The 11,610-nt window shown below is 39.6% G+C and overlaps 1 protein-coding gene across 1 annotated transcript; it reads right to left on the reverse strand.

The window, feature by feature from the left end:
• Positions 1 to 3,667: 3,667 nt before the first annotated feature.
• LOC146651597 (lactase/phlorizin hydrolase-like) lies at positions 3,668 to 11,029 on the reverse strand. The gene is made up of 14 exons (XM_085383866.1): positions 10,972 to 11,029; positions 10,331 to 10,415; positions 9,545 to 10,223; positions 8,801 to 9,449; positions 7,161 to 8,699; positions 6,781 to 7,049; positions 6,390 to 6,680; positions 6,082 to 6,280; positions 5,119 to 5,321; positions 4,929 to 5,035; positions 4,570 to 4,701; positions 4,245 to 4,468; positions 3,873 to 4,095; positions 3,668 to 3,707 (listed from the first exon to the last, which is right to left on the reverse strand). Exons 1-14 carry the CDS (start codon positions 11,027 to 11,029, stop codon positions 3,668 to 3,670), a joined length of 4,698 nt encoding a protein of 1,565 aa, XP_085239992.1.
• Between the last annotated feature and the right edge of the window lie 581 nt (positions 11,030 to 11,610).

Raw genomic sequence — 11,610 nt, forward strand, 5'->3', positions numbered from 1 at the left:
TGTCCTTGCCCGGAAGATGCGGAACCTTCTACCAGATTGCAGAAGTTGGAACAGTTTGTTGCCAGGATGGGACGGGTCCTTCAGTATCTGCGCTGCTCTAGTCCGGCATCTCCTGGTGTAGGTGTCCTGAAGCGGGGGGAGAACAATCCTGCAGCAGCGTTCTGCTGTACGGATCACTCTCTGGAGAGCTTCACACAGCTGTTCCCAAACCACGATGTCATGTTCTGTGTGAGGATGCTCTCCACAGCGCCTGTATAGAAAATCCCGAGGATCTTTGGAGAGACCCTGAACTTCCTCAGTTGTCCTCAGACACACATTTTCAGTTTGGTCGAGCTCAATATAAATGTTTCCTATTGCTGCTTTAGTTGACTGTGTTACCACTATTAGAATTTTTATATATAATATATTTATATTTTGGTTATATTTTGATTTTTATTTGACTTTTTTCAATTACTTCCAACTTTTTAACTGGGTTCTTGGAGACCCTGATTACAAATGAGGGTGACTGTAAAGCACTTTGTGTCAGTTTCTTTTGTTTTCAATTTCTTTGTTTAAGTATCTTTGCTTGTGTGTGTGTGTGTGCGCACGCACATGTTCTTTCAGGTTGTTCTTAGAAAATTTGATTACTTTGGTAATAAGAAATTAGATTACTCTGGGACACAGGTTTTATCTTTCTTGAAATGCAGCCCACAGTTGTTAGATGTGCAGAAAGTATGACGGTGCGTTTTCCTAATTGTTTACTACATGTCCCAAAGGTCATGATGACAAAGGACGATTAATGCAGCAGGAGGAAGGAGAAAGTGCTCTGTCATGGTGGAAAATATAAATAAACAAGAAGCACCTGGAGAGTACAAACCTCCAACAAGCTACTTCTCCACTCTCTGGACAATATTTACTTTTAAGGCAATAGTATAAAATTTTTGATATATTCATTCTATTTTGTCTCGTTCTTAAACAAAGAAGTTATTTTCAAACTTCTTTGTTTAAGAAATTCATATCTCAAAGAAATAAATCCCACTGATAATGTCTGAGCCTAATGCCTCAAAACTCGAATGCCTTAAACTATAGTGATAATGTATGAATGTTAAAATGAGGTCAGAGGTCAAACGTGGCATGATATTTGTTGCAGACTATGATATTTAAAATCAATTAAGCTTTAATTTTATTTTCAGCTGGCTTCCTTTTATACTCTACCTGTTTCAGGTAAGCATCTGGAATAAGTTATAAGCAAACATGGACACATGGAAAAAAAAAAAAAAAAAAAATATATATATATATATATATATATATATATATATATATATATATATATATATATATATATATATATATATATATATAATGTCTCTGGGAATTGGTGGTAAAATATATTTTATATTACTTTGTTAGTCTCAGGTGAGTAAAGCACAAATCATCAATACAAAACACTCTAAAAATGTGGGGGGGGGGGGGGGGGGGGGGTATTTGTTTGTTTTGTTCTGTATAAAACATGTGACTTCTCCACAGTGACCTATAGTGGGACTGTGATTTCTGCAGAACATAGCAACTCCAGTTTAAATCACAGCTTTTGAGATTAGCAGTGAGAAGCAGCATAAAAAAAGGGTTTTCTATTTTAATTTTTGGAAATGTTTTTAAGAGATTGAAAGTAATCTTTTTTTTTTACTTTTTATTTTGTACTTTTTCCAAATTTATAGTACATGCAAACAAAAAATGTAAGTAATCTTTAATATAAAAATATAAATATATATATATATATATTTATACCCACACTCTAAACCCATACTTCATACTGGTACTCAGGTTGTTGCACTCTAGTTATAGTATTATTTATTGTAATGTCTTATTACTTGTCATTTCTGCTTGTTAAAAACAAACAAAAAAAACATAATAAACTTAACTATTTATTTATAACTTAAAAAAATGTAATAATTCTGTTTCTTCATTATTTTTGTTTCTTTTCACTCCGGGACCGTGTGTACATAATTTCATTCCACCTCATGTTAACATGTGATGCGCATGACAAATAAAGCTTTTTGACTCCTTCAGTCCTTGAAAATGATTTTAACGGAACACCAGATTCTTCAGAGTTCTCTCACTTCACTTCTCTCACTCTGATAAATATTAACATAATGATACCTTTACGTCGCCAATTTTTCCTCCTTTCGGTTCTGGCCTTGACTGTAGAGTTTTTTGTTTTTTGGGGGGGGGTTTTCCTATCCCCCGACAGACATGGCTGGAGGATTGGAAATGGAGAAAGAAAGAGAGGATGGAAAGAGAGAAGAAAAACAGATCTGCTAGAGGATGTAGGGAGCCATGGCCCTGTCCCCCAGGACATGAAGCAGGCATGCAGGAGATCCAGGCCCATGACATCCAGAGTGCAAAAGCCCAAGGAGGACCATTGGAGGGGCATCCGTGCCGCCCTCCTGGAAGGAGCTGAGAAGAGCCAGAGATATGGGGTCAACCAGCAGCCATGGAGCAGAAGCCAAAGGGGCCTGCAGTGATGTGCCCGCTGGCTCTGCCGGCACCCAGCTGCGCCAGAGTGAACCGAGCTGCAGGCCCAGAGGCCTAAGGGCCCCCAAGCAGCCACCAGGAGTGAGCCAGTACATACCTGAGCGCCCAGCCCCAGACACTTAGAACCACCAACGCACCGGCGCCTGGGGGCATCAGCCAGGGGCAGGGAGTGTGGTGAGGGCTGTAGAGTGCTGACTGAAGCTGGAAAACAAATACAAGTCCAAACCTTAGCAGATACAGTACCCTGACACTTACTCTCATCAGGTCTCTTTAACAAGAACAATTTAAAGTGTGTTACTCTGCTCCTTGTTTGTGAAACACTGCTGGAGACCGCTGAAGTCAAATGTATTGAAGTAAAAAACTGCAAAGATTTAAGAGATTTCAGAGGCCACTGGATTTATAGCTAAATAACAAATGTTTAAACAAATATAATAAATATAATGGATATATTGTTTTGATTCACAGTGTAATTTTGATTACTTCAAGATAACAGTATCACCATCAAAAATTGCTTATCACTGTACAAAAAAGTGAAGAAAAAAATCTGAAGATGAAGAAGGTACTTACATTTAACAGCAATCATGACATAATTCACTGGATGTTTTTGCAGTGTTTTATTTGATATATTTGATTATCTGATAAACATATACAAAAACATTATTCAAATTTGAGGCGTATGTTACATCCTGTACTATAACCTGAAAATTGTTTTTCTTATTACATAAATTACTTTTATGTTTTTTGAGTACAGGATAAAATGACACTTTTAATCATTTTGGGGGATTCTCAAATCTTCATGCTGCAGCAGTGGTCAAGCAAATTATAATGTACAAGGATTTAATAACTAAGTCATGAGAAACTTACAATTTTCTATGTCTGATGAGCCTAGTAGTATTTTTCAGTCTTTAAGGGTCTGCAATCAAATGCTGTTTACGGGGGCCTACACTGCACATCAGCTTATTTGCAGTTACAGTTTTTACTCCATTTTGATACTGTCCACATGTTCACTTTTCTTGGACTTTTTTTTTTTATCTTAAAGAGGAAAACAGAAACACAAATGACTCCTACTACTGCAACAATCAGTAGAGCAAATGTGGTGTAAAGTCCAGTCTCAGCATCATCGGCGGAGAGATCCAGACCAAGGAATTTCACGCTGTTAATGTTGACTGGTGGTGCAGCTGTTGGCGCGGTTGTTGCTGCAGAAGAGACACAGTAAAAACAATACTGTCGTATTAGTTGTGAAGATTTGCAGATAGTAATTAACCTGCTTTTCAGCAGGTAAGTTAGTTATTTATTTGAACATTTAATTTAAAGGTCTATCATTCAAAGTAGGCATCTAAGCAAATATTTCATTCTTTTACCTCCAGACTCTGGGTTCAGGCACTCCTGATTCAGGGAATCCGTTGCACTTTATGACTGTGGCATAGAAATTTACAGAGCTCTTAGGCACTCGAGGAAGATTAGGGTCTGAGCGATTAACGTAGAACAGACCAAATCTCTGTGAAAAGCCAGAAGCCCACTCTAGGTTGTCCAACAGTGACCACGCTGTGTAACCACGCACATCCACACCATCAAGCAAGTAAGCTGTGAAGAGAAAATAAGTACCTTCATATTCTTGAAATTCATAGTCTATTTTAAAGCATCCATATTACACACAAAACATGATTATGTTATTTTCCTCTCCAGGACATTCCTGGCTTTAGATTTTTTTTATAAAGGGAGGTTTTTGTTACCTTTCAACACCTGGTTAATGTACTGTTCATAGTAGTAGATCCTGTGAACATCATTTAGATCAATAGGTCCCTGCTCTGAGACTCCATTCTCAGTGACGATAATTGGTGGATTTCCATATTCATTTTTGATGAAGTTCAGCAATCTGCGGATACCAAATGGTGTGACCTTTAGCCAGACGGAGGCTGAATCCAACCAAGTGGGATCAGGAACTGTCGCTGCACCGCTGCGGAGGGCAAAATTTGGTAAATCACAGAATAAAGAAGCAAAGCTGTTCAGAAGAATTAGTTCCAGAAGACAGTTGTTTTTCAAATGTTAACTTCTTACATGTCTGCCTCAAGGCTTGCAATATTTCCATGGTCCACAGGGAATGCCAGGGCAGATGTGTACTGGTTCAATCCAAAGAAGTCATGAGTGCCCTTAATTCTCTTAATCTCCTCTTGAGTAAACTCAGGCAACCTGGAGAAATTTAAGTGAAACCAAACTTACTTATTATACTATAGAGCTACTTAGAAAATCACAGACAACTTTTAAAGATTTAATAATAGGGTCTTGATGGATGCTCAATCATCCAGGTAAGGAAATCCCAAAAAGTTGATTCTGTTCATATGGAAGTAGTGTTGTTAGTGAAAAACGCTTGTGAACAGAATTAGCTTTTTGTGATTTAATAATAGCCTTCATAATACCGAGACTGTGGTAGACCAGCAGCTAGACTTCGGTCTCTTATTCTTGTCTTCATAATTTCACTGTAGTCCCCATTAAATATGGGATGGGAAAACCAGCCAAGAGTGAACTGCACAGAGAGAAACATAATAGTCACTAGAAACTAACTGCTGTAAATTTTTGTTTTGTCAAATCTGAAAGGAATTGGCATACCTCCACCACACGTCGTGCAGCATCATAGTCCTCCTGTCTATAAGGATTTCTGGGTTCAGACCAGTCAGAGCTGATTGTGATGGAGATTATGCCGTTCTGTTTGGCCCTGTACTTGTCATTGTAGAGATGCCAGGCCTCGGCATGAGCTTTAATCAGGTTGTGACCAACAATGTAGGGCAGAGTGTCTGGTCCTGAACTGATTCCTGGGGACAAACATAGACACATTTGCTGCCTATATGCTCTGTTTTTTTTGTTGTTATTGTTTTTATTGCAAGGTCGGGGGGGGGGGGGGGGGGGGGGGTGTTGTCACTATGGTTTAGAAATGTGAAGAACTGCTGTACAGATTACAGCTTATTTCAAAATACTCCGATATTTACCTTGACCCCATATCCATATCACGGACAAACAGTAACAGTTGTTTATGTTTTTAAACCCATTTTGCACAGAGAGGCATTTTTTTGGAAAATGTATTGATAGCAATGTTGAATATTCTTACACAATAAGACCAAAACAAAATAACTACACATAAAATAATTACACCATAAAGATGGTTTATTTTTCTACCTCCACACGTACATGGGTATTTCTGAAAACAGAGATTTTCTGTTTTTGTTGATAAAAAAAATCTCCACCATGGCAGGAGTTTTTAAAAATATACTTTTTCAGTGACCCAAACTGCAGTTTACGTGTGGACGAAAGGCCCACATGCATAGAATAAGCTGTGTTTTCAAAAATACCAGTGTAGGTGTGGACGTGGTGTAAAAGAGGTAGTAGTTGATGTTATTGCTACCTGTAATTTATTAGTTTACATTTATTTGTTTAATTCTTCACAAACAGTTTGAGGTGTGAAATAAACCGCAATTGAATTTGAAAACAAAATATGTGTGTGTGTGGATGGATCATGTGTTTGTGCCGGGAGGGGGCCTAGAAAAAAAAATTGGAAACCACTGGCTCAAACCATACCTGGGGCAAAGTCTCCAAAGCCATATCCATGGCGGGCTACAACGAGCGGCTCATTAAAGGTGATCCAAATTTTCACTTTGTCACCAAGACGGTCAAACATGAGGTCAGCATAGTCCCTGAAAAGCTTAACAAAGCTGTCATTCAAAAAGCCTCCATAATCCTCTATAGCTTGTGGTAGATCCCAGTGGTATAGAGTAACCTGAAAGGAAAGGAAAGGAAAATTGGCTGTACTTGCTGACTTGATCTACTTTACATGTATATTTTCTGGCACAAAGATTTTCTGTTTGCCAGAAAGGAATTATTCATACCTGTGGCTGGATATTTGCAGCATGCAGTGCGTCCAAAAGTCTTTGGTAGTACTTGATTCCAGCCTCGTTAATGTTATTAATGGTGCCATCAGGAAGGACTCTCGGCCAGGATAAGGAGAAACGATAATGGCTTACTTTCAGCTGCTTTAATATCGCAACATCCTCTTCTATTTTATTGTAACTGTCACAGGCTATGTCCCCATTGTCATCATTTAATATTTTGGAAGGACTGTGAGCGAACTTGTCCCAGATGCTTAGACCTTTTCCATCTGCCCTCCATCCTCCTTCAATCTGGACACAGTAAATCCAAAACAATAATTTAAAGAGATGAAAACAAGGGAAGCAAGACAGTATTGAGTAAAAGTAAAATTGCAGTAGAAGTATAAGTTACTTGGTATGATGCTGAAGCAGAACTCCACATAAAATCCTCTCGGAAGTGGCCATGAAGCATCTTCTCATCATCTGACAAGGGGAAACCATTATCCTTTATGATGTTGTAATAGTAATGAGCTGAGTACTTTGGTGTTCTTGGACGGTCTGGGTTTGTGAAGTCCACGTGGTGCAGCCCAAATAGAAATTTGTACCCGTGCAGCCACTCAAAAGAATCCATAAAAGCTGTTGCTGTGTATCCTCGCAACCGCACACCATCAAGGTTATTGGCTGTAATGTAACCACAAATGCAAACACATACATACAAAATAAATGAACAACCAGTCATGGCAGTGGTGGAAAATGTTAAATATCTTCTGAAATATTTTTATATCACTGCACCTTTGAGAGCCTCATCGATATAGGCCTTGTAAAACATTACTCTTTCAAAGTCATCCCATTCTACTGCTGCTCCATTCTCAGTAATATAAATCTCTGGATCACCATACTCCTCCTTGATCCAGTTGAGGAGTCTCCTCAAGCCCCAGGCCACAGCTTTTTGGTTAGGAATGGCTGTAGTTGGTGAATCAGGTTCCTCTGCTTCTCTCATGTCCCGGTCTGATTCATAGGAGTGAGGCTGAAGTGCAGCTGTAAAATAGCTCACTACCCTTGTAGTGTAATGATTTACACAGAATACGTCAGCAGTTCCCTTGATGAAGTTCTTTTCTTCTTCAGTAAAGGAAGGAAGTCTTGACTGTGGAAGACTTTGGATTTCACTTTTGTTCCCAACTTGCCACTTCAGTGCATCAGGATAGTCACCATTCTTAAAAATAGGATGTGCAAACCATCCCAGTTGGAACTGCATCGCCCGGTCAGCAGTCACCACTTCACGGACTACGTTGACATCAGCAGGTTCAAACCAATCAGCGTTGAGGGCTATGGAGATTAGACCACCCTGAGACTGGCGATACTTGTCGTCATATGTATGGTAGGCCTTGGCATGGGCTTTAATGAGGTTGTGTGCAACTATGTATGGTCTATATCCTGGGTCCACAACATTTGGTGGCATATTTCCAAGTCCATATCCAGACCATGCAATTGTCTGAGGCTGGTTAATGGTTATCCAGAATTTCACTCTGTCACCAAAAGTAGCAAAGCAGAAGTCGCAATAGTCATTAAAAATGTCTATCATCTCTGCACTTTCCCAGCCATTGACCTTTTGCAAAGCTTCAGGAAGGTCCCAGTGGTACAGTGTTACCATGGGTTCGATATTGTATGCTATAAGACCATCAATGAGTCTGTTGTAGTAGTCAACACCTTTCTGGTTGAGGGACTTACATGTGCCATCAGGAAAGATCCTGGACCAGGACAAAGAGAATCTGTATGACTTCACCCTCAGAGCCCGCAGCATGTAGAGATCTTCATTAAGTTTGTTGTAACTGTCACAGGCTACATTGCCGTTTGCGTTATCAGGAATAGTGTTAGTTGTCTGAGTGAATGTATCCCATATACTAGGACCTTTGCCATCAGCATTCCAGCCACCTTCAATTTGGTAGGCCGAAGAAGAAATTCCCCAACTGAAGCCCTCAGGAAAAGTGCCATAATGGTACATTTGTCTATCAAAGTTTGACTGTGAAGAGAATTTCTCCCAAACTACCTTTGCCTGAGATGGAACTTCTGAGGGTGGTAAAGCAGCTAAACGTCGAGTTAATGGCCTTTCTGCAGCTTTAAACTTCTTACTTTTTTGTGAACTGAAACCGTTTTGCTCGATAATCTCAGCGTACAAATATGCAGATTGCTTTGGGGTCCTTGGTCTGGATCCCACTTCAAAGTTGACATAGTGAAGACCAAATCTTTGACTGTAGCCTTGGTTTGCCTCAAATCCATCCATGAGTGACTGCACTGTGAATCGCTGCACATCCACTCCATCTGTGAGTGTTGCTACAAAATGAACAAACAAAAACAAAATTAATATTTGAATTATTTTAACTCTCTCTCTAAAAAAAATGTGCCTTCAAATTGGGGAAATCTCCAACACTAACCTTTCAGGGCCTCATTGATGTAACTTTTCATATAGTCCATTCTGCTGGTGTCAGTGAGACTGTCAACACTGTAATCTGTTGGCATCCCATTTCCTGTTATGTATACAGGTAATTTGTTAGCACTCAGGTATTCTGTTGAAATGTAGTTCAGGAGCCTTCTAAGTCCCCAAGGAACAGGATAGATCCAGTCAGAAGCTGTGGAACTCCATGTGGGGTCCACAGTTGCATGGAAGTCACCCACACCGTCAGGACCAGGGGTGCACCCACCATCACTGTTGCTGACCAGCCGAGAAGTATAGTGATTTAAACCAAAAAAGTCAGCAGTACCAAGTATCCTCTTGCTCTCTGTTGGAGTGAAAACTGGGAGCTTTGCTGGTACAGAGTCAGGGCATGCGGTTTTCTTCTGTTCCACCTGATCTTTGAGTATTGCAGGATAATCTCCGTCTACAAATATGGGATGTGCAAACCAGCCCAGCATAAACTGCAGGTAACGGTCTGCAGCTGCTACGTCTTCAGGTTTGGCAGGGTCACTGGGCTCAGCCCAGTCAGAGTTCAAGGCAATGCCCACTTTTCCTCCTTGTGTTTTCCTGTAATTGTCATTATAGACATGCCAGGCCTCGGCATGGGACTTGAGAATATTGTGAGTGACCTGATAATGCAAAATCAAATGTTAAGTACATTAGTGCAATAATTACACTTGTAATAAAGTGATTAATTACAGTATTCTAATAACATCACTGTCACCTGATAGGAAGATTCCACATAGTCCTTTACTCCTGGGGCATGCACACCAGTACCATACCCGACATGGCTCACTACCCAGGGACTATTGAATGTGTTCCAGATCTTGACTCTGTCTCCAAACCTGGAGAAGCAGAAATCTGCATAGTCTTTGAAGGCCTCTACAATGGAGGCATTGGTCCATCCACCATAATTCTGGAGTGCTTGAGGCAGATCCCAGTGGTACAGAGTGACAATGGGTTGTATGCCAGATGCAACGAGAGCATTTATCAGCTGGTCATAGTATTGAGCTCCTTTTTCTGATTGGCTCTGTCGGTACCCTGTGGGGAAAATACGGGCCCAAGAGATGGAAAACTGGTAGGTGTCGACCTGAAGACCTCGCAGAAGGTAGACATCATAATCTACCTTACGGTAACTGTCGCAAGCTAGGTCAGCTGTCTGATTTGCAAAGGCCAAGCCCTCATGACCAAACCGGTCCCAAATAGTCTCTCCTTTCCCACCTTCTGACCAGCCACCTTCAGTCTTAAAGGATACGCTGGAGGTGGCCCACTGGAAGCCAGAGAGGAATGATTCCTGAAGGAAAAGATCTCGTTCTGCTGTGGTCTGGGACTTAAATTTATCCCACACAGTCTGATAACTGTTTCTTAACCCTGTCATCCTGGTGTGGTGTGAAATGCCATGACTTTTGGAAAGAGAGAGACATGAAAAATATAAGCAAATCTTTAATCAAATAAGAAAAAAAAAGATAACAGAATTCCAGTACATATAAATCAGAAAATGAACTCTTACTTGACAAGAGCATCTTCCGTGTCCAGTTTGCCTAACATGTCCTTCATGTCACATCCCATAATATTCAGGCCATTGTCCATCAAGACTGTGTTGTGTTCAAGAAATATGAATTGTTTTAAGTTCAGTTCTGATATAGTTCTGATATATGTTATTGTAACAATTCACTATTCACTATTACTGAAAAACATCATAAGTGTGTGCTAAGTCTATGGGTGCCTTATATAACATCACTGGCCCATAACAAGAAGATTTCATGACATGATAACACTCCCAAGATTTAGAACTTTATCTTAATGTATTCTGTTTGGTTAATAACACCAGAGGATTTGCCCAGATTTTGTGGCCTTTGGTTTTTCTTTATTCTGCCATCCCGTAATATCTTCAGATAGCTGTTTTTTGAAAAGGATGTACACTGTACACAATAATAAGTGGTATTATAGTCACAGAAACATTTAACTGGTGTATTAGGCACCATGAGTACGTATTTCACAACACGAATCTCTACTACAACAGCTACCGGAAAGTAGTATTACATATACAGCTGCACATTCATAAAATTAGGTATTGTTCTCGTTTCTGTTATGGGAAATGATTATTAATATCTTAAATTTGGAAAGTCAAAAAGCTGTCATGACATTTACCATTTAGGAAATCTCCAAGAAGCTGGTAATGATTGGGAGAACAATCATGAGCGCTCATCTCGTAAATCAGGATAGGCAAGTTCCCGCTCAAAATCTACAACATAAAATGAAACATATGCAGCTTTGCTGTATCAGCAAAATGTTAAATGCAACGTATAAAAAAACATCTTATAATGCTTATTGTACCTGTAAGTTCCTCAGTTCATTTTCAAACTCTGAAGAGATGGCACAGTTGTAGTCAATGTGCACTGACAAGAAGTCCATCTGTTCCAAGCAGGAGATACACAACATCAGGTTGTCACATCATTCTGAGATGGGACTTTTTTGAACCGTTACGTCATCATTTTTTAGAAATCTTAAGGTAATTAAAGTGACTTATTCTTTGTTTTCATTGGCATCATTTAAATAAATTGAATGTCATGGTTCAGGGTCAGTATGACCCAGCATTTTGAGTTTCTTGTGTTTTGGTAATATTTTGTAGTATGGTTTATGTTCTGATTCACTGATAGTCTTATATGCTGTTTTGAGTCCTGTATTCCCTGTTTAACTCCTTGTTTGGATTCTCTCTTGAGTCTTGTTTATTTGTTAGGTTCTCTGTGTATTTTATATTTCCTAGCCCAGTATTATTATACTCTTGAC

Source organism: Rhamphochromis longiceps, linkage group LG16, assembly GCF_057381845.1.
Source record: "Rhamphochromis longiceps isolate RC_006_pf linkage group LG16, R_longiceps_female_GT1.1, whole genome shotgun sequence".
Taxonomy (NCBI): Eukaryota; Metazoa; Chordata; class Actinopteri; order Cichliformes; family Cichlidae; genus Rhamphochromis; species Rhamphochromis longiceps.